We start from the raw sequence: 24,614 nt of genomic DNA, 5'->3' as shown, positions 1-24,614 counted from the left end.
TCATCGCCACCACTGAATCATCGCGCTGTCAATAAAGGCAGGCGGTAATACATTACAGACATGTGGCAGCCTTTGGCGATAATGACATTGAGAATTCTCCTTGGGCAGTCGGAAAAGCCTGGGCTCACGACACTCTTGCTTACAGAAGCAATAATATATGGAAATGCATCAGTGTGCAAGAAAAGGGAGTGGACTGGGACCGGAGGAGGGCGGGAGAGCTGAGTGACGCTTGGGCACTTTACAAGCAAAGAAGGAGGAAGTAGCCTTCAGTGGCTGCATCTTCATCCATTTCCAATGTGGACTCATCCAAATCTAGGACTCAATGATGAGGCGCGTGTTAAATTTAAGCCTCCACAAACCAGCCGTGTTACAACCGATCTGATATGCCAACACTCCATTTCTGCCTTATCTCGCTTTCATACTGCTCAGCTGCTACCGCAATATGATTTAGACATGTGATAGGCTAGATAGAGCGCAGAGAAGGAGGCCATACTCATGACAGATACAAGAGCAAATACATCACAGTTAGCAGCAGGTCTACCATGCTGCTGTGAAGACAGACATTAACAGTCCTGTTATTCTCCTCTACTTCATACAAACCTGTTTACGGTTGCAGTAAGTGAAAGACAGGCTCCAGTTTGGTCAGGTTTTGAATATGTATGTATATGTGGATGTAGCTACACATGGGGTAATGGATAAAGAAGGATGGGTAGGATGGATGGACAATCATAAGAAATGGAAAAATGGATGGAAAGGCAGTTTTACCAAGGAGGTACGATGACACGATGTACGGCTGGACAGAAAAAATAATAGATGATGGATAAGAAGATGGATGGATGGACGGATGGATATTTGAAAGGAGAGCTGGACAGGTTTACGAATGGATGATTGTTGGATTGATGGATGCTGGACAAACCAATTGATGGATAGAAGAATGGATAAATGATGGGTGGACAAAGAAATGGAATCACATTAGACAACAGGACAAGGAATACATTTCCAAAATATATTTTTTCCCCGTACACTTGTTTTTGCATACCAGGGAAATAGTTAAAAATTGTACCTTTCCAGACTGATTAGGAACTCTATGCATATTACACATAAAAGATATGGCCTGAAAAGATACTGAGAGCTTTAATGGATATGCTATTCTCCCGGGTGACACATTGGAAAAGTTAATCCAGGCACCCACCTGACAATTTGAAACCATAATTTCACTTTCGGGATTTAAATTAAAAGTTTACCGGGTTTCCAAAACTGAGAAGTCTGCATTAACCGAGGGGTCACCAAGGTTTTATGAAATCCTTTCAGCGCACAGAACCACAATTTAAAAAATAATAAAACTCCTTCGACTTCAGTTAGGATGTATTCAGAAGTTAAAATAACACATTCAAGGTCTGAAATAGGTTTTTGCTTTAAGTTACTGACCAGGTTAAACTGATTAAAATACAGAGAGAGATGAAAATACCATCTGTGAAAATGAAGTTACTGCTTTCTTTGAAGACTTCAGACTAATGAAAATGTGTAAGAGAGCAACAGGCATGGCCTCTACGAACTGGCTTTGAAGCATCTGAGAATTTGAAATGAAAACTTTGCTGCTGTTATTTGACTGCCTCAAAGTTACGCCCAAAATTTAATTATACTTCTGGTAGGCTTAGGTTTAAAGTAATCTTTTTATTTTACCAATAGCCTGACTTGAAGTGATATTAGAAATTCAGAATTGTAAAACTCTTAAATTAACTCTCAATTTGACTTTGAGGATCTGTGAAGGGAACTAAAGATGAGGGTGATGGCAAGGAGGCCTTCCAATTTCAAAGACCTGGAGTTCACCACTGAAGACAAATCATCAATGTACCAGTGAGAAAATGTGAACAGCAATTACAAGAAGGGTTCGTTTGCTTTATTTGCACAAGCAGTCAGGGTGATAAATATAGAACAGCTTCAAGATGCAATATTTTCTTAAAATGTAAAAAGTGTATTTTTTTGTTTCTGATATATAGTTGTATTGTTTTGCATAGTTACCTGTATCTATTCATATCATATTGGTCTGTCCCAACATTGCCCTGCCTAGATCAGGGTCTCTGGTTTGAAACCCATCATTGTCTTTGGAAAAGTACTCAGTATTCTTTTCCACGATACGTCACAACCAGAAACTTCAATGTATTTTACAAACACTTTAATGTTTAATCTATGAATTTCAGTGCATGCCTATTGTACTGGAGGGTGTTGCTTTTAAAATATTGTGTTAAATGTTCTGTATTTCCTGATATATATCCAGTACTGAATAAACGCTCAGCTCATGACCTCAGCAATTGACTTTGAGTTTGGAAATTTCATTACCAGTCTGAAACATTGTACTCTTTAAACTCTGTACATTGAGAACCGTCAGACTTTATAGATATCATCACTTAACACTAGAGCTGCTACATCTTAATATCAGAAGACTCAAATGAAAATGACGTTAGAGGTCATCAAACATGAACCAAGGCTGTGCCTCGCAAACAAAGCTGGATCTATCACCAGAGCTGCAGTTGTAAAGCTGAGGCAGCCGGGATAATATAAGATGGCAGTTTTCAACGTGGATGCATTTCATGAAAAACAGACGTTTAGGTGTTTCCACAACCCACTAATTTGTAATGTGACATATCACATAAACAAATGCTATGAATAGCTGTAGCTAGTGGGAGTTTTAATTACTGCTCGTGACACCAGAGAACATTAAAAAAATACCCAGTTTAAACCTTGGCTGAAAGATTATTTTATGACTTATTTAACCAGTATCCAATGCACATTTCATGACCCCAAGCAAACACCACACGCTCTGATCAGGGGGCTGCTTCACTGAGCTGCTGAGGTGGGTAGACTGATGGCCACTACTGACTCCAGATCAGCACCAACTGATGTTCCACAATCAGCGCTTCTGATATCGTACTGAGCTTATTCATCATGTTAACGACAAAATTATACTAAATTACGTAAGCAAACAAAAGAAAATGTGCCTGTAGCAAAAAGCTGGCAGTACACACCACCATGATCTGAAGGTTCCCACAGTTTTGCTCATCACTGAAATGTCTGTACTGAATTGATCTCTTTCAACAGAAATTTAGTGGGGTTTTTTCTATTTAAAAAAAACAAACTTTTCAGCATTTTGGCTTCTTGCCTTCAGTCCTCAGATTTTCAGAGTAATACTGAGTGTTACCAAGTGACACTGAGGTGCAGCTCTCCATCTTTGTCCAAAATGTCCCTGCATTTAGCATCATTTGTCTTGCTAACAATTCTAACCCTCTTCTCAGAACCAGCTGAAGCATCCCCACAACATAACACTCCCACGTTTCACTGTCAGAATTGTGTATTCATTGATTTGCAAAGTCAGCTTTCCACCATGCATATGAGATGTAGGCTGACATTTTAATTTTGGAGTCATTGGACCAGAGAACCTTCTTCTATTAGAATTGAGTTGGTGTTCTGAGGATGGCTTGTGGTAAATTTCAAATGAAACATCTGATGGCTTTCTTTCAGGAATTGATTTCCACTTTTCACTCATCTATAAATACTGGAATTGTGCAAAGAGCAACTAGTTATTCTGTCCTTCCTGAGCTGTGGGTCTCTGCAGTTCCTCTGGACTTATCCTGGTAGTCTCGGCTGCTTCTCCGATTATTGCTCTCCTTATCCGTCAAATTAGCTAAACTGCTTTGTCTTTGCAGTATGGCAGTTGTGCCTTTATCTACGCATTTTTAGATGGATAGAGCATTACTCTGTTAGACATATGTAGGTTGGGATACAACCTACATGACATCTCTGACCTGTCTGCTGTAGTACTTAAGTCTTTTCTAAAAAAAAAAAAACCCTCCCAGAACAGCTTTATTCATAAAATTATTACTAAAAGGCAGGTTATATTTACCAATTAAGTTGCTTCTGAAAGCAGTTCTTAACACTGGATTTTTTTCAAAAACTGATTAAACACAAATGCATGACACAATTTTTCATCTGTGAAACCACATATTTTTCCTTCCACTTGACATTTATCTACAATTTTGTCTTGTATTGCATAACATCCCAATAAAATACTTTAGTTTATAGTTGTAATGTAACAAAATGTGGAAAAGATAAAAGAGCATGAATACAATTGCAAGGTATTTAATTTCTGGCTTCTTCTACACAAAGTGAAAAACGATGCATGTGAGGTTACAAAACCTCAGAAGACAATGTTTAATGTGTTGCCCCTATGATTAATTGTTGCCTCTATTGTGTTTGCAGTAGAACAAAGCAGGAATGAAAAGGAATAAAATTAACATTAGAAACAAACTTTAACATTTTGAACTAAATAATTGTACCGTTAACACAACAGCATAACAAGCCTAAACTCTGTGGCAGGAAATGACACACAAAAAGCAAGACCAGAGGTTTGTGCTGATAGAATAAAAGTCTTGATTTATTTCTGTTTATCTATACATTTAAACGGGTGTTCCTGAATGCAGCAAGAGAAAAAACACAGAACAGGATGCTAAGCGTCAAAGAGTTGCTCGCATAGCAGAGGTGTGGCCGGTTTAGCGAAGACATGTACACTCTATCGTTTATATTTATAAGATTTTCTGTAAATGTGGTTTGCCACTGGGAGGCTACAATAGGGTAGAGGAAGTGTTTACTGTAAGAGTTTTGAGATTTTTTGTCACATTATTATACCAACAATAAATACTCCATAAAGTAGAAACCCTGTCTTTCCCCAACTATAACTGCAATGCATTAAATTCTACAGATAGGTATACCAAGCAGCCCTGTATAGCTCAGTTTAATTCAAATTAAAGAGCTTAAACGTAATTATAGTTCAGTACAGATTTGTCATATCGCCATTGTCCTATTTGACTCAATCTCAAGGCTGTGCAGACACATTCAGTTCTCTCCTGCTCTTTACCTCGGGGGTTGGCCTCCATCCCAACAGTGATGTGGTACCAGGTTAGTTATTCTACACCTGAATAGGAATTACAAACAGAACTCTCTGGGCTCAACTCTCCCCATAGGCCGGAGGAAAGCTCACTGCTAATCGTTATAAAACAGTCCAAAGAATGGCTTAAAAGTGCTTCCTTGAAAACCAGCTGCTGTGTCTAAGAACACACATTACTCACAGTAGAGAGGCGTCAGTATGACAAAGTTAAGTTCAAGAAGACAGAAACGAAACGTGTACTAACGTGTCTCAAACACTTTGGCGCAGAAAACAAACACTGAAGCGCAGCGGGTCAGGGGACAGGATATAAGAGGATGTAAAGCACTTTCTGCGAAGAGAAAATCCAGAGATATAAAACTGAAGGAAAGCATTTACAAAGATACACAGAGAAATACAGAGAAAGTGAAGGAAAATCAACCGTTATGACTGACAAAGTAAACAAAACAAGTGTGATAAAGCCCCATTTATGTTTTTCTTTACACATTCCTAATTTCTGCTTATATAGGTGTGGTAAAAACCTTGAATACAAATGGACCCTGATATACAATGCAAGGTTGACCCAAATGGAATATGGTTTTGCCGAGGGCCTTTGCTACTGTAACGCACACTGCTCCCTTAACCATGTACCATCTATGAAGATAACCTGATCTAACCAGTAAAAATGCATATTTCTGAAAAAAACACACTGCAACAAAAGGAAATTGACAGAAGCAGACGCACCCACTTAAAATCAACAACTTCTGAGGTACTTCTGAAACTGAGAATATTACTACTATCTACAATATTTGGATGGATAGCATATATTTTGATACAGTAATAGCAGGGTTACCAGCCTTGCAAAAACATTTTGGCTTTAGGATTTTGATTAGTTGAGGGGATAGCGGCGGTTAACACACCTGAATAACACAGAGCCGTATGACGATTAAAAACATAGAAAAACAGCACCATTTGAGGTCCGGTAGATCAGTTTTTGTTTTTCTCAAACTGTTTGCTGGTAGCACCGTCAACCAGTAAAAATCTCAGATTGCAGTACAGAGACAGAACACAACCATCAATCAACTGCACAACATAGCAAAGAGCGAAGATATATATCCATATATATATATTCAGACAACCCCCTCACACAGAAACCCCTTTTACAGCAGCATCTTTAAGCAGATAAGAAAACGGATTTTGCTGAAGAATGATATTTGTGTATTGAGGTGTTTTATATGCTGTACATGTTGAGAGCAACCAGCTATACCTTTTCCTATAGATTTCTTTTTTTTTTTAATAATATACACACATATAGTTTACATTTACTGACAAACACCAGAGTAACAATGAGGTAGGACGGTGAAGTTGGATGAAGTAGAACCGGTTTGTGGATCGTATACAAAGTTACTGATACTTTTAAGAAAAATATATGCTTAACAATGTATATCTTTGTATTTTTTTTGTTTTATATTGTATCTGAGGCTCAAACAGTAACATGTCTGGTTAACAGTATGGCTCTGCAAACCGCAAGATATCCATCTTGCTCAACAGAGTGAAGCTTAAAAACTCGAATCACTCTTTCCTCAATCGAACTATGAAAAAGTAAAAGAAAGCTCCATCGTTTTGAGAAGCTTCTGACAGGTATTCACAGCGTAAGCCATAAAGCAGGTGAGTAAGGAACAAGAAGTGGCACAAGAAGAGGATCATGTCCAGCAGGTTTCCTTCCTACAACTACTGCTATGGTGGTGTGTTGTGTTACAGAGTCAAACTAGCCTAAAATATCCATGACTCTCTATTCCAGGTTGTGTAATATGCCCGGTATGTTACGAGACGGCTGCCAAAACTTCTGGCACTCTATTGTCAGATTGGCCGTGTCATCGCAGATTAGGCTAAATCTGCGATGGTACAGCTTTCATCCACTGAAGATGGTTTTAGTTAAGGGATTATAGGTTTTAATCTCTCTCCAGGAAACCAGCCTTTCAAAATGATGATGTAATAGCTCTATAAATGCTCTCTTTAAGCATCGTTACAACCACGCCCTCTTTTGGCATCGAACAACAAAGAAACACAAACACAGTACACAACAACGCATCTGAATTTCAGTAAGGTGGCTTTGCACAGCAGAAAGCTTTTTTTTTTCCTTTTAAATTGCAAGTATTTTCAATACACGCTCCAACATGTGTACCTTATCTTACTTTGTACATAGAATAAACAAAACAAAAAAGGGGACTCTGGTTTACAAAAAAATAAAATAAAATAAAAAGACATTTGTCACAATTGCTTGACTTTGTTATTCACTAAGCCCCAATACCTTTGCATGGGCCAAAATTCTTTTGTGCAAACCCAGCTGATTCCTCAGTCTGCATCCAACTTTTATCAGCTTCATCATTCAGTCCTCACAGTTACAACTCAATTGTAAAAAATACTCCATTGGAACTCTATATAAGTCATATTTGTACACGTGAACAGCATGTAGATGTGTTAAGCTAAAGCACAATTTCCAGTCATCTTAAACATTTCAAAGGTAAAGTCTTTAAAATGGACATTGCTGTTTTAAACTAACTTATTTGTTGCTTGCCAGTCTGCCAAGGTCGCGGCTTAATATCCAGGAGGAAATAATGGAGTAGCTGATTCCAGTTTCAACGTCAATTTGTTACGAATCTGCAGATCTAATAAACCTTACAGCTAAACATTGAACTTACCAAGCTTATTATGGGGTGTCAGCTTGCCAGAGTCATTCCAATAACTCAATTTTGTTTTAATGATAAGAAATAAAAACCAAAATGTCATAAGGTGCTTCATGAGAATAAAAATGACAGACAGGCCCAAACAATAAAGCTATCATGACAAACAATTGTTTAAAATTGAAGAAATTGCAGTAAAATTTAAAGTGCATTCAATGTAAAAGATATGAGCTGATAATTACTGCATCTTGATATTTAAGAGTTAAGAATAGAGATTTTCACTGATTTAAAGTGAGGTTTACCAAATATCACAATGTTGTTCTAATCTACTGGCTCTGACTTGGTAAATAAACCCGTTCTCTCTCTTGTTCCTATGGGATAACTTTGGCTATGAATGAGGTGGATTTGTTTTCTGTTGGTAGACTCAACTGATCAACATTTGGATACAACAACTAGCTTAAAGCCAATGATTCATATAAAAAAAAACTAAGTAAAAAAAAACAAAACAGGAAACAGATGGATAAGAAATACAGTATGAAAAACACTGCATCAAATATGATCAGAACCTTTAAACTGTAATACGACCACCAACTTTAGTGGCAAACATATGCATCTGTTTCTATCCTATTTGGAACATAAAGTAGCTTAACGAAAGGCTGATATGAAGTTGTGATATGACACAAACCAAGACAAACAAACAAACAAAAAATGGAGAGAAATAAACTGAGAGACATCCAGGAATTACGAGTGTGAAGAGGAGAAAGGTTTGATGGACAGCTCTGCAGCAGATTCACAGTTAGCCACAGCTAGGTCACAGTTGAGATTTCAATCTGCAGCATTTAGTTCCAGCCTGCAGACAGCCACACAAACCGTTTCAGATCAAAACAATATAACAGGAGAGAAAAATCCTATATATATATATATAAACATACACGATAAAAGAAAATTTTAAAACTTTTGATGGCATAGCTCAGACGAAATTGTCACTGGAGCAACCTTACTATTTTCCCCAGTGGTGTGACTAAAAAGAAGAGAGGGTTAGGATGGGATTCAGCAGGGCCAGACAACCTTAAAAAAAGAAAAGAAAGAAAAGCAAAATAGTGCTGCAGACAGCTTTACCCACAGCTTTCACAACAAGATGACCTGGACTGCGCAGAGCTGTGCTCTGATTTTCACCTGGCCGCTAGTCCGGCTCACCTCAATCGAACGGTGCAAACCACACATAATAATAGTACCTGGCCAACTCTTACATTCTCACAGCAAAGTGCAGGTGAAGCTTCATCACTTCAGCTTACAAAACATTTACAATCACAGCTTACTTTTAAAATAAAAAAATAAAAACCCAGAGACATACATGTCCCTGGAGATTGCCGAATCCATTTAAGGCCTTTCAAGGCATCAACATGCCTGTACCGCAGCAACTCTAGACTCAATTTTATTCAAATGACTAAGACTGACGCAGAAATATTAGAGATGCACCAATTAATAGGGGAAGAATCAAAATTGACCACTTTTTATTTAATCCCAAAGTCAGATACTAAAAAATCTGATTTTTTGCTTGTTCATTAAGTCCAAACTAAGAACTCTTACTACTATTTTGGTCTATAAATGCATCACCCCAACATCAGCTTCTTTGACTCTTTGACATCAGCTTCTTTTAGGGGAATATGCCTCTAAGTTTAAATGGGAATAACCTTAAATTTTTAGTTGGATTCAAAACAATTATCTCTGTCAAAGAACCTGCAGCTTGATGTTTTCCCAACTATGTTTTGGAAAACAGGTAAACAAAAATTAATATTGGCTGAGAAAAAGTCTGATTGGTGCATCTCTTAAATATATTTCAATCCTTTCATGTCCTCATACATTAATTGTATGTGTTAACATGAAAGGTACAAAAATTTAAAAAAATCAAATGTAGCTTTACTGACTCATAAGTTGGAGTCATTCTTTCCAACAACCCTCTCTAAGCCCTCTTCTCATGAGCAGATGTGTTAAAGGAGTTAAGAGACAGCACACATTCAAAGGTAATCTCTTGGAGCAAACCGTCATATGGCTGTTACTAATTAAGACTTGTGCATTCGAGACCCTGACGTCCCATTCTTTGCATTTAGTACCGACACTCCAATCCCCAACAGTATAAGACCCGGCGTTAGCTAGCATCGTCAATTATACAGCATCAGAAGACTCTACCTACAGGAATAATCTCTTACTTTTTAAAAGTTCCAGGACTCAAAATGATGTTCTGACACAGAACAATAAATTAACTATCATATCTAACCTCGCTCTCTCGACACATATGCACACACCTCCATACCAATGGTAAAGCTTATAAAAAAAACACTCACTCCAGCTCATGTCAAACTATTTCATGTGCTGGTGGGTAAAGCTGCCTGGCAGCCAATAAAAGAAATGATAAGCATGACGCTCGACCTATAGGGAGGTGGGATAGGACCTGTGTGAAAGAAATATGACAGCTTCTGGAACAGTGACAGCAGTCCCCAACCCTCCCATAGCAAGTCCCCTAAACATCCTACGGGCCACGCGGGGCAGAAGGCGCTGACGTGACAGTTGATCACTATATGCCATCGTAGGTGAAGTTCTCCATCTTGACTGTCTGTCTGATTAGCAGCTTGGATTCCCGTCGCTCCTCGTTCTTGATGGACTTGTTGATGTCCATTATCTTTTCACAGATATATTTGTTCACTTTGGACAATCTCTGCGTGATCTCAGCGCTGTCGGCCGTTTCTTGAGACACTCTGTCGTAGAGACACTCTGGGGAAGGAGCGAGTCAAGGGGGTCAGTGCATCCGATGAGAAGATGCTCATCTTATTATTGATGTCTGCTAAATACGTACTCACCTATTTACTTTAAAACATTTAAAGTTAAGACTTTAACTGAGCTTACCTCTGACTATTTTCAGCTTGCTGGGTGACAGTGGAGGTTTGGGCAGGGCATCTTTCTTCTTTTTAGTGGCCACACCCGTGACACTACGGTTTTTAAGGGTTTCAGTGCCCCAAATCATCACAGCGAGGTTCTTTGTGAACTTTGAATCTCCCTGGGTCCTCTGAAGCTGGTGCCATTTCTCTTCCTCCACCCAGATCCCACCCCCAAGATGTACCTGCAGACAACATATGTAAAAAGCAGATTTAAGTAAACACCGAATGAATATTGTCATTAGCAGTAGCAATTACAGTAATGTTGGGTTTGTTTTTGGGTGAATGGGAGAATTAAAAAAAGCAAACATACAATTATGATGCACTTTTTAAAGTTTCAAGCAAAGTATTCAAACATTTCCACTGGAAAGAAAAGGATGCAAATGTTACAGATAAAAATCTAAAAAGCGTGAAGTGCATTAGTTTTCAGCCCCATTATACCAATAACCCTAAATAAATTTGCTACAACCAACTGCCTTCAAAAAGCACTTAATCAATAATAAAGTTGTACTATGGAGATTTCAGACGTTTGCTGGGATAAACAGCATCATGACGACCAAGGAACACAGACGAGTCAGGGATAAATTTATGGGGAAATTTTAAACAGAGCTAAGTTGTAAAATCACATCAAATCTTTGATTCTCATTAAACAACAAGGTGGTGGCAGCATCTTGCTATGGGGGGTATTTTTCTTTAGCAGGGACATTAGCAGGGACACGAATGCTAGTCAGAGTTGACGGAAAAATGGATGGTATTAAAACGCAGAGCAATTCTGGAAGAAAACATGTTAGAGGCTGGAAAAGAATGGAGATTGGGGCAAACAGCTACCACAAATATTGTACACCAAATCTACAAGAAAATAGTGTCAAGTATGTGTCAGTGTCAAACTCCAAACCTACACCAGTTTACAAATCTGTTGAAAAGACTCATGTTTGCAGCTGCATAAAATCTGATCCGTCTGAGCTTGAAATTTTCTGTAAAGATTTGCACCAGCTTTTCTTCAAGGTAAAAACTTGGTTATACAAAGTATTGATCCGGAGAGCCTGAATAATTTTTGTTTGCAAAATGTTTTATAAACCTTGTATCACTTTATCTTTATTTCATAACAACCTACTATTTTGTTTTAATCTATCATAAAAATTTTAGTGCTGAGTTATGACATGAATAAATGTCCAAAATTTTAAGTGGTTTGAATACTTGAAGCTGCTTTAAGCTAACGATCATTATGGCAACACATGTTATTATACCTATTTGCAGCAGAAAGCCATGTGAGCCCAACATTGCAGTTCCTATAAAGATGTCACTTCATTTTTTCCCCTCACTTCAGTCTAGCAATGATTTTTACCTTTCTTTAAAATAAAAAGAAAATGCTGCAACAGCCATTGACAGACACCATATGTTTAAAAAAAAAAGCAGTTTCCAAGTATTTCTTCATACTGAGAAACTTGAAGGCTGGATGTGTGACCAATTTAAAATCTATAAGGGTTTGGTATCAGCTCAGGTTACAGCATTAAACAAGATGGACCAGTGAAGCAGCGATGATAAGTGTGTTGTCCTGTTGTTGGACCAACACTAGTTTGTAATTCTTCGACTGGCACTAATCCCACTAAGAGAAATCAGCCCTGAAGAATCCTGGAGAGCAGAGTCTGAGCTGATGTTGAAACGCTGGCCTCAAATAAATCCACTGTGATACAGTCGAGCTTCCAGAGTATCAGCAACTTTATTTATTTTATGATATGCCTCTTGTATCGAAGGCTAGTTATGGTTTTAAAGAGTAATAGTTTGGTTAAAACTCTGGGGGACTTGTAAACAATAAGTCCAAACTGCAAATAAACACCTTTAAACTAGTAAAACATGCATTACATCTGTTATATGTTGCCAAATTTAAAACCAAATTTTCTAAACACTGAAGCAACTTTTTTAAAAATTATTTTATTATATTATTATTTTTTTGGTTTTATTTATTGCAGAAAGTCTCAAGAACATTTTCTTTTCATAACAAAGGTCATAGTCACTTTCGACCTCAGCCCCAAATAGGTCAGTCAGGCAGCCTATAGCAGCTTCTTACAGACTTTTGTTTTAAAGTGCTGAAGTTCCTGCGAGCTCTAAGTCTATTTACTAATTTTCCATTTTGTTTTCAGTGCTGCAGATTGTTTCTCAGATCCACCCTTCCCACTTCCATTCTAGTAGTCTTATACAATTCAATTCCTTTATTAAATAGGAAAATAAACATTTTATTGCCTAAAATGCATTAACAGTATTCATGAACCTAGTGAAGTTAAAACTTTGCCACCTGAGGAGTTTAGGGTAAAACATATTTACAGACAAAGGTGTCTTTAAATTAAATGTATATATATTTTTGCCCTGTTACAGCTTACTTAATGCTCTGAATGTTGTTTTACAGCAAATGGCCCTTTATGTACTCCAGTTAACGATTAATCTATTACTACATTTATTGACAATTATTTCAACAATTGATTCATCATAATCCGATTAATTGTTTCAGCCCTAGAAACAATTAATCGAGCTGAAACAGAAATAAAGAACTAAATGAAAAGCTAAAAACAAAAACTAAACAGTGACCCATTTACTGTTTGAACATTGTTGTCATTCTGACACATAGTTGGGTACAGCTTCTTCTGTTTACTATAGGAACAAACTTTTAGCATTATTTCTTTGTCAAAATGACTTTAAATTTATTATCTCATTGTTGTGAGCATGCAATAACATGCGGATTAAACCAAACAGTGAATCAAAACCTTTACAATTACACTATAAATAATTTGAGCCCCACATAGAACTTGAATTAGAAACAGTGAACAACAACATCAAGTCAATACTAAATGTTTTAGGAGTTCTGCTACTTGATCTGTGCAGCACTAAAGTTGCTGTAGGTAATGTATCCACTTAGACCAGACTGTTTTAAAGGGAGGCCAATTTCACCTGCTATAAAGTAAACAAACTCAGGTCGCAGCTTTGATTACCTACAATATCACTTAGCCTGTCGCGCTCCACACAATGTGAGTGAACATTGAATAAATCGCTGCAAAACAGTGAAAGCCGATTGCCAGGCCAGGGGGACTGACTTGGTCTTAAAGGTGAGCTAATGCAGCAGGGGGCAAATGTGTGTCTGTTTTCCTTCTCTATTCTCTTATCACTGTAAAGTCTTTAGGCCAGAGTCCAAAAAGCTTTTCCCTCTGAGGCTAATGTGCTTTAGGCTGCAAGCCAGCAGACAAGCTTTTTACTGGCCTTAAGTTAGACAAGCATGTTTTCATCCTCCCAGCCCTTTTGCTCTCGTTTATCTCTTTCTCACCATCTATCCCTCCTCCTTTCCTTTCCTAACCTCCCTTTGCACTCTCACTAGGTCTAACCTGTCAGTCACTTTAAAGTCTTCTCGTGCAAATAATTAATATGGGTTCCCTGATGTAGGAGCGTTCTAATTTGCAAGTGTTCTTCACGCTTCAAGTGGCCACGGACCCAAGAGCTTGTAGTGCCCCCCTCGTTCTTCCCCTCCCATCATCAGAGACAGGGCGGCTGGTTGAGTTACAGCAGGGGGGGAAGTAAAGAACCCTAACAGGGTAATAAACACTGATGATGCTGGCTGGGCTTGCAGGAACAATAATAATCTTCTCAACCTTGTTTACCTGCTAGGACAGGGCAGCAAAGGGGAAAGGACTGATCAGCGACGACAGCATGTTGCACAGTTTGTGGTTGTTAACAGGGAATGCAGCGTTTCCTGCAAAAGTCAGCCCAGTTTCTACGGTCACGCACAAGCAAATGGGCAAGAATACCAAATCAAGAAGGGAAAGTTCTTAGGGGTAGTTAGAGTCATGTTCAACTTTACCACGGCTTCATTGAAGTCAGGCTTTTAAAGTGCCAAAATTATCCAAATGTAAACTAAAACTAAATAAATCAACCTAAAAAAAGAATTTATTCACAATTAATCAAATATATACTAATTAGATCTAAATCTTAATTAAATTCTGAATAATCATATTAATTCAGCATCTCTTAAGTAATCTTATTGATAATTTTCTGCAGGGCTCCACATAACATCTAAATGCATATCAGCAGAGTAAGTCCACTTCACACCAAGCAGCTTCACTAGAGTCATATCAGCTTCAGCCTCTGGCTTTGATTGGTTAAATTCATGAATAACACACTCATAAATGTACACTATATCACAAATATGAAATATTCTATGTATAGAATATTCCTTAATACATATGTGCTAAATGATAAATTAAATAAATTATTTATGCAAGTATATTCTTATTCAGATGGGTTTAATTATCTTACTAAAGAACATGTCACTGCTTCTACAACGTCTTCCTAGTTCCAAATTATGAATGTAGGGGACAGATGAGCAGGCAACTAAAAACTAGAAGTTTTACACAGAATATTCTAATTCCTTGTAAAAGATTAGTTTAATTTATGATTAGATGAAAATATAAATCTTTACAAGTGGCACCAAGGTGAAGATTAAAGTGCTAAAATAAACTTTTGGCCCAGTCGGACTCACCTTCCCATCGTTGCAGGTGTACACAGTTCTGGGTGAGGGCGAATAGCTTGAACTTGTGTTAGCTTCTTCCCTGCATGTCTCCTGGGCCTCAACTATAGGTTCGACCACTTCAGCCTTGATTGTCTGAGTGCCATTGTCGTGCATAGGCTCTAGGAGACAAAGGTGACATTCAACACCACAGAAACAATCACTGGATCTTCATTTCCAGCCATCAGCCATTTCCTGATGGTTAGTATATGTGAATATAAACATATAAAGAAAGAAGTCTTGGTACAGCTGGAACAACGTGTTTTTTTGTTTCCTGTTTTTGTTCTGGTTTACCCTGTGGCCTGACACAGTAGCTAAGCTGTGCTGGTAGCTGGCCACGCCACGCTAAGCTCCACTGCAGCTGATGAGTTTTAATATCAGTCAATGATGCACTTTATTCCCGGACTGACAGACTCCCAGGGTGCTCTAATCTGTAGCCAAACCATTAGATGGTCCAACCAGCTTCTGTTTGCATATGCAGGGAGTCTAATCTAAACACCAGCTTAGCTTTGCACACTGCTTTATGACACCACTAATATCTCTACTGCAAGTACATTTTAAAATCTTTTGGTGCAAGTCTTATCTTACATAAATATTTCACTTAAAACTTAAAGAAGGGCCCTGTACGGGCTTGTGATAATTCAAACAAAATCTATTTGAAACGTCTATTTTTTAAGTTAGTTTTTCACTCAACTAAATGTCATGCACAGGTAAATAGCAAACATTCAAACCTAAGTGAATCAACTTATTGAAGTCTCAGCTTGACAACTACGGGATTCTTGAATGTTTTGTAACAAATAAAACAAAATACAAATTAATGATGTTTTTTGAAATGTATTTTAAATGGATGAGTGCTGCTTTTCAATAATTTCTCAATAGCCAGTTCTTTCTTTCCATGCCTTCACATGCTGTTTGTCACGGTTAGAGCAGACCCTTCAACAACCTGAAGCACAACCTACAGCACAGCCTGTGCTGTAAATGCTGTGTATTTACAGCACAGGTTGTGTGCTGTAAATACTTACTTTAGATTTAACATATTCTTAACTTGACCAACATGTTTTCTTTCTGACTGAAAATAATGTAGATGTTCGTTCAAATGTAATATTACAATATGCAGTAAATTACAGTAAGATTTAATTTAGAAGTTTGACTTATATTTTTAATAAAACAAGAGAGCATGGCTGAAAGTATTCATAACCACTGCACATTGTGAGTGTGTATGAAAATGTTCTACGCAACTCTGAATAGTCTTTGTTGTTCTAAAGCTCAGTAATTACACGGCATTTTAGGAACAGCTGTTTTCTTCAAACACCATTTCTCTGAGGACCTGTGGCTGCTCACAACTCAAAGGACTGTGTATGTACAGTGGCCACAGTGTAAAAAATTACCACACTGCACCACTGTCACAGGCCTTCAGAAGGATGTGGGCCAAAGCAGTGGCAACATCTCAGAACAGACACCAAGCAGATACTGTATGCTGCTGGACTCCATAGCAACAGACCAAAGAGGATCCTGGTTCTCTGAGTGAGCAACACAAAACTCTGCTGGGCCTTTTTTATAGTCAGATGAAGCAAAAATATTATTGTCTGTACACGATAATATAATCTTGACAAAGGAGAAGCAATCAAACCCAAGAAACAAGTTTGGTCAAGCTTGGTGGTGGGAACACGAAACGTTGAGTGTGTTTTTCAGCAAATGGGAATCTAACCAAAGTAAAACATCATAAAAAGAAAGACTACATCATCATCATCATCATCTAGTCTGCAAAGAAGCTTTGTCTTGGGCACCAGTGGATGTTTCATCATAACAGTGACCCAAAACACAAAGCTTAAGTGGTGAAGAAACTGTTAGATGAGAAAAAAGTATTAACGAGTCCAATAAGGAAAATGTGAAAGGCGCTAAAAATTAGAGACTTGGAGCTAATTGAAAAAGATTAATGGTCAAAGATAATAATGGAGACCTACAGTACAAAAAGCTGGTCAGTAATTAGGGCTTTAGTTAATGTAATGGCTAATAAAGGCTTTTCCAGTGATTATTGCAAAGGGTATGAATAATTTTTTACATGACATTTTTTGTTGGAAAATAACTTGTTCTTTCTACAATGATATCCCAGGTACATCATCTTATTTTTCAGAGATGTCCATCTTCTATCCAATCAGAAAATAATGTATTGCTGACTAATAGTAAGCAAATGTTTATCGAAATAGAATCCAAAATCCATTCATTTTTGGGATATAAAGAACTTCTATTCTGACATGCAGACAGCATTATTTTCTTTTCAGATACTTTTTCTTCTGGTCCTCCATAAATAACTTGTTAATGTCTTTGTGTTATCGAGTACATTCATTTTTAATTCCCCAAATCAAGCTGAAAACTTATCAGACTGCCAGTACCTTCCTGCAGAACAAACCAAACTGCACACACATCCATCATTTGCCTTAAAAGTCAGAATTGGCTTCTCAACACAAACTAACAATGTATTCGTCTGAGTTTGACAAAAAATTTCCAATAACAGCTGCGTTAACTTTTCTGACAAAAACAAAAATCATCAGAGTACCACATGTTGTGGACGACTGTGTGTCTGAGCGCATGCTCTTGTTTTCTCACCGCTGCCCAGTCTCATGAGGAGTACATCCTGCAGCCTCCTGTTGAAGTCCCTCAGTTCTTTGACTTCTGTCAGCAAGCTGCCGTATTCCTTCAGCTTCTTGGCCTGCTGCACCAGCTGCCTGCGGGTTCTCTCCAGCTCCTGCTGCAGTCTCCTCATCTCCTCCTCCTGCTGCCTGTAGCTGTGAACCAGCTCCTCGTACAGAACCCTCGGAACGACTGCCGCCACTACCTCCGACACACAATGCGTGTCCACCTCCAAATGTTGCTGCTGCTGGTGATGATGATGATGGTGATGATGATGATGTTGCCGATGCTCTGCCTCCATTTCTTCCTCTTCGTCATCTGCGTCCTCTCCCTCCTCGGCCAACCGGTCCTCATCCAAGTCCTCTTCACCTTCCATATAGGAGTTGGCAGCATTTCTTTCCAGGCGAGCCACTACTGCGGCGAGGCTCTTGGAGGAGTTAGAGAGGGGCTTTCCATGGTCTTGAGGCAGGGCCTACACAAAATAGCAGGTTAGAAAAGTAATGGGACAGATACAGGACATTTCAACTGCGACCAAAGGCAAACTGAGCATGATAGATATGAAACTGTAATGACACAAGTGCAATCCTAACGCTCAAACAGAGGTCAGGTCCGATATAAAAACTGGGTTATACTAGAGATGGATGATTTTAGAAAATCCTGACTCTGCAATATATTTGTTTTGTATTTTGTTTTGATTGTCCAGATTTTTCTCCCTCCTCTATGTTTTCCATCACCATTTTGTCCCCACTGATCTCCCTGTGATTTAGCATCCTAGTCACTCAACTACATATCAGGTGTTTATAGTCAAAATTCAAAATACTTTATTGATCCCAAAGGGAAATTAAATGTTATTGTAACTCAATATTCTTCAAAGAGTTATTGCAGATGGTGTGATGGCTGTGGGCAGGAAAGACCTCCTGTAGCGGTTTATATTGAGGTGAATTTGAAGAAGCCTCTGCCTAAAGACGCTCTGTTTCAGGGCTGTAACGATTTCTCGAATGATTCAAGTACCTCGATTATTGAAATTCCTTGAGGAAAATTTATCTACCTCGAAGCTTCGTTAAATTGTGTTTTATTATTTAGCGCAGAAAGAGAGAGAGAGGATCACTCGATTAATCGTAAAACTGATCAATAGAGTACTCGATTACTAAAATATTCTTTTACAACAGCTTTACTCTGTTTTTCTAAGACAGTCTCATAAAGAGGGTGGTCAGGGTTGTCCATACTTTTCTTGATTTTATGTAAAATCCTTTGTTGCATCATCATTTCCAGAGTAACGCTGAGAACAGAACCAGGATTCTTTATCAAGTTGTTGAGCCTTTTAGGTCCCTGGCTCTGAAGCTTCTGCCTCAACAGATGATGACAGAAGAGATGATGCTCTCAACAACAGACTTACAGAAGATATGCAGCATCTTGCTGCAAACCTTAAAGGATCTTAGCTTCCTCAAGAAGTCCAGTAGGTAACATGAGAATTTTTTTTTTCATAAAGTGCCTCGAGATGACATTTGTTATGAATTTCCACTTTTCCAAAATCCCATAAAATTGACAGAATTAAAACATTTCTTTAAAAAAATCTTAGCCAATGAAAAAAGGCATATTGTATTTTCCAATGTGGTCAGGCCTAGAAACATAAAATACTTTTGTGAAATTAAGGTTTTAATGTAATTTACTACATAGTAAATTACATTACATTACATTACATACATACATTACATATAAGAAAAATGATAAATCCACATCAGCCTATACAGAGACATGGAAGAGCCTGCAATCTGTTTGTTTTGACTGCAGATCTCAGTAGGACCAGAGGAGAGGAGTCACCGAGTTCTGTGATGAGCCGCTCAGCGGATTTGCCGGTGAAAGGGCAGCTGTCCAGAGTGCTGAATTTGTGTTAATCCAGCATATGGTAAAAATAGCGTAGGGGTTTTTGGATGTCAGCCAAGTTTATGGAAATGTAATATTAAATAATCAAAAGACAAATGGAAGAAAGACAAGACATACATGGCAATGTCAAATATGTAAACATCAGCCATGACTTAAAAACTGATTAGGTGAAGTAAAGAGTGATAATTAACTATAATCTGACTAATAGTTCTCATATTTTATTATCTTAATGCTTTAAGACTTATAGGTTTATACTGGAAGTGCATAATAAGGACAAAACTATGCTATTGTTTCTAATAAATGACCTGGTATAAATACATGAATTATTCATCTACAAAAACTGATGCAATACAAATCAGCCAGTTTATACAGGCTACCTACCTTTTTATGCCTCAGTGGTAATCTCTCTTCTCCGAAATTGTTCTCGATAGACTTTCCTGAATTCCTGATGGACATCTTGGGAATTTTCATCTTTTTTTGGATTATACTGTCTTCAAATTCTTCTACTGTATCTGCAAAGTCGTTTAGAAAAGTTGCATGTATTTGTAATGAAAGTTGAAAGTAGTCTATCAAAAAGAACAACCCCAGCGTTGCTTTGCCCCTTATTTTGACCTCACAAAACTAACTTCGGCAGTATAGAGGGGAAGCTTTTCGGTGGACTGCGGTATGAGCTTTGACATTGTTCTCATCTCTCAGCCCGTGCAGCTCACTTTCAGGAAAAGGACGCAGCTAAACTTCTAATGCAAAAGAAAAACGACTGTGTGTAAATATTATTTTTTACTACAGCAGGATAACGTTCCGCTTGTACTGTTCTCACATTATCATTATGTTTCCAAACGGACAGAACTTTGTCATGCTGACTGATGGACAGACGTGTCACACGGAAATGACTGCAGCGCCGCAAACTCTGTAGCACAAAGCCTCAGCAGCTAACGGGCTAACCGCACCACAAAAGCTTTCGGGCTGTCACGAATCCACACGGGAAGCTCTCATAAAATGACAGAGGAAAGAATGCGCTCATAATATGGTGATAACACCATGTCCGCTTTCATTCAGCGTCTCGTACTTAGCATGCTAACGTAAGCTAGCAGGGTTAGCTTCCTGGTGTAAACAATTGCTTTGGCTAGACGGCGTTGAATAATACCAATATAAACCACTAATTATCATTTACAGAAGAAGAACAGATTAACAGCAGAATGAGGGACTACACGCATAAAAACCTGCAAAGCACCGACAAGCTATGACAGCCTCCTGAAGTTAGCAAACATTACTAGCATGCCTTACTAGCTAGAGCGGAGGACGTTGTTGTTGCTGTCAGATTCCAGCTGATCACGTCCTGACGGATCCACCGAAAACACTCGCTTTGACAGCTCTGCCACCCGCACGCATGGGATCGTTAGTTGTTCCGTCAGATAAAACGAGCATTAAACCCGGTGTCGCCCGGGTGTCAGGAGGAGTAACTTACCTGCAAGGGCAAGGATCTGTGCTTCGCACGGCTGGCCTGCGCAGCCATTCTCCTCAGTTCTGTGAACCAGATACACCTTCTGATTATCAAAATCTGTTCTGTGCAGAGGTCTGAAATCTTCGATGGTTGAAACGGGTAACGCGTAGCACATATCGTCTTCAAAGAACCTAACAAAAGCATACATTATTTAGTTCTCTTTGGTCCTACACTTTGGATATGGTTGACAGTTTTTCCTCACAAAGTATTAAAAAAAAAAAATACACTCATGGGGGGTTGGGGATGGTGTCGGCGCTCGGCTACTCTTGCCTGGTCCACATCACCAGGGTAGATCAAGGCAAAAGTAATAGACGTAACTTTAATCTTAGTAATAAACCTTTACATGTTTGTTGTGTTCGTTAATTCTAGGATTTCTACAAATATTTCTTTTAAAACGACATCATTTTCTCGGATATAAGTATTAAACAGGTATGAGATTCTCACCATATTATAACATGAAGTAAAAATGCCACGATTTTGGTATTTACGCGTTTTATTTACAAATACCAAATTGTAATTGTAATACAAGCCGTTTCCCTTTATCTTGTAAAACATGGACAGATTTTAAATTAATTACATTTTTATATTCTGTTTCAAATTATTTGAAGATTACCACAGAACAAAAAAAGTCCTCTCCAATTTATTATTTAATCACAAAGACAAATAACAATGGACAAAAAAGATCAAGTAAAACATACCTAATGAGTTTGGATAAGGAGAATCATTTCACTTTTTATGTTTTTATTGCATGTGAGGTGAGACAAAAAAACACACACACACAAGGTGGAGTGAAATAAAAAAATAAAGCATATATTTTAGCGACAGAATCTGTTTTACTAAGAAACAATTGATTTTAATAGCTTTAATTTTAAAATCTATTAATTTTTCTTTTAAAATTAATTTCAAAAAGAAAATGAGACGTTAATAAGACATAAAATAAAATGTTTCTGTTGAGAACATTTATTACCAAAAAAATGTCCATACTTTTACTTTTATTATCAGTAAAACAAAAAATGACCCAACAGCTAAAAAATAAGCACTAATCACCAAAATGTTTAAGTGCTTATTCACCAGAATATTATGGATTTGTAATATAACAGGAAATTAGTAAGCCATTGAAATGTTTACCCAACAATAAATATAGGGAAGACAGCAGTGCAACACTTTATGCAAAATCCAGCATTAGAAAACACCTTCTTTGACAGAATATGTTTTTTTGTGTGTTATTTTTTTATTATCTTGTTAACACCTAGATAATGGTGAACGGCCGATGGCTACTCAGATACCAAGTTGGCCTTTAATTTGGGGGCTGTTTTTCTGCTTCATTTTGCTTAGAGTCACATAATTATAAACCATTTAAAGAAAAATTAGAACCAGACTTTATTTATTTACTTTTTATCAAATACAGATAGTAAAAAGTCACAAAAGTTTTCATGTTTTGTTTCCCAACTAAAGTGGACCCTGTTTAAGAACTGCAGGTATGTCCAATCAGACTGAAACAATAAAATAAAATGACTCTTTTTATTTTTATATAACTGCATTTGTCTGCAGGTTTTCAGCAAAATGATTAATGAACCTATGTGGGTTAAACTTAAATGTGTTTAAAAATGCACATTTGAATTTTTTAGATAATAGAACGAGCAATAATTTTTGGAAATACAAACATTACCCTATAATTAACTTTTGCTCATTTTCGTTATGGACATAAAAATGCTCAAATATAATTCCAAGCTCTTTCAAACAGCGTAGATTTAGAACCAATTGGGGTACAATGTGCGAAACCAGCTGAAATTTTGATAAAATGTCCTCTCTAAAAACATCAAATAATTTTAGTGATCAGAGAGGACATTTCAAACTCAGGAGTCATTAAAAATAATCTATCTGGACACCAATTACCTCTCAGTTTGTCTTCTAAGGGAACCATGTAATGGAACTTCAGTGAGAAAAGTTCCCAGGATGATTACCTGCCCAATTAGATGTGATTGGTCCCTGTGTTCATTCATGTGGTTCCTGCTCCTCATCTGTCCCTTGTATCACACGCAAAACACTTAAAGACAGCTGACAGAAATGAACTCTTTGTTATTGTAAGACAGCCAGGTGGTTTCTACAACAGGATGGATTTCTCTCAGTTGTTACTCTAATAGAGGGCACCACAGTCGATAAATGACACTAACAATTTCGTTCTGCTTCGGCTGCTGTAATTGAAAAGCAACTGATGCAGAACAATATAGAGGTTTTTTCTGCCTTTCTCTGATATGTGTTTTGTGGTTTCAGGCATTTATTTAGTTATGATTATTCCAGTTTCAAATGCCAACTTCTTCATGATGTTTGTTCACTGTGCTGTGTAACAGGTCCAAGAGTCAGATATACAAGAGAGTTTCAAAAACAAAACGAAAATGTTGATTTAATTACTCTAAATGTCTTATTTATTTTTGCAATTTAGGTTGTTTTGAGCAGTGGTCATGTAGTTGAAGTTTTATAACTGAACACATTCAATTACAATCACAGAAGGTATATATATATTTATTTTTTGTATTTTTCATATTTATAGAGGTAACAAATTGGTGTTTTTACCCAACATCTAGAACTGTAAGAAAATAACCTGAAGAAACATGAAATTATGAACTTCTCTTTGAGAGAAATACAATTTTGCAGAAATTAGGGAGCCTGTTTATGAATACAAAATAATAAAAAGCCTTTACTGTCATTTTATAGAAGCAAGACTTCCTGCAAGTACAACAAAATTACAAAGGCTACATCAAATAGTAAATTGCTTGTACTTGTATAGCGCTTTAATTTTATCAAGTCCAAAGGACCTCAAATCACTTTACACTGCATTCAGTCATTCACGCATTCACACACATATTCACACGCTGAATCAAGGGTAGAAAGGGTGAAATATGAAATTCAACTCAATCTAAACGGACCGAGTCATGTGAGTTATGCAGCATATTCAACAATAAGATGATAAAAAATATAATGTAAATGTAAACATTTTGGAATAAGGAAAAAAAGACAAACACTGTTAACCCCACAAAGGAAATGACAATGTAAACTGCAACAGTAAAGGGGCAAGAGGCTGCTGTAAGTCCTAGGAAGGTGACACTTGAGGAAGTTTCTTTACCATCTTACTGAGTCAATTTGCTTTCAGGGTGAATTTATTTGGTGAGAGTTCTGGGCATGGTGGCAGTTTTGAATGTACTCTTCCACTTGTTTACTATTTTACATACAGTGGAATCACTGATTTTAAATTATTTAAAATCTTAAGTCCCCTTAACAATTAAGTCCCCTTAACAAGCTCACAAGCTGATTCAGTTTTCTTCACGAAGGAATTAAATAGTCGATTAGATACCATGAAGTTCACTCTCACTTCAACACTCAGGAGCACACCAACCAAAATGTCCAACCAAAACAGGGAAAACAAAATGTGCCACGTATATACTTGAGTATATTAGCCATCAAAAGTGTCCAAGATATACCTTGTCAATCTATTTACTTATATTTCACAAATTTT

The 24,614-nt window shown here is 37.5% G+C and overlaps 2 protein-coding genes across 3 annotated transcripts in view; both read right to left on the bottom strand.

The window, feature by feature from the left end:
* The window catches only part of agbl4 (AGBL carboxypeptidase 4), a 303,893-nt gene that overhangs the window by 63,450 nt on the left and 215,829 nt on the right, over positions 1-24,614 (bottom strand). The window lies entirely within an intron of this gene.
* On the bottom strand, positions 4,405-21,672 carry bend5 (BEN domain containing 5). 2 transcript variants are annotated; one of them, XM_032572808.1, is made up of 6 exons: positions 21,065-21,672; positions 19,981-20,111; positions 17,692-18,187; positions 15,058-15,206; positions 10,507-10,720; positions 4,405-10,374 (listed from the first exon to the last, which is right to left on the bottom strand). In XM_032572808.1, exons 1-6 carry the CDS (start codon positions 21,246-21,248, stop codon positions 10,178-10,180), a joined length of 1,371 nt encoding a protein of 456 aa, XP_032428699.1. In that variant the 5' UTR covers positions 21,249-21,672; the 3' UTR covers positions 4,405-10,177. The 2 variants fall into 2 exon arrangements, with proteins under 2 accessions (XP_032428699.1, XP_032428700.1); XM_032572809.1 differs by lacking the exon at positions 21,065-21,672 and adding an exon at positions 20,884-21,015.

This window comes from Xiphophorus hellerii, chromosome 9 (genome assembly GCF_003331165.1).
Source record: "Xiphophorus hellerii strain 12219 chromosome 9, Xiphophorus_hellerii-4.1, whole genome shotgun sequence".
Classification (NCBI taxonomy): Eukaryota; Metazoa; Chordata; class Actinopteri; order Cyprinodontiformes; family Poeciliidae; genus Xiphophorus; species Xiphophorus hellerii.
Note: the sequence above shows the minus strand (reverse complement) of the source record. Positions and strands in the feature narration are given on the sequence as shown.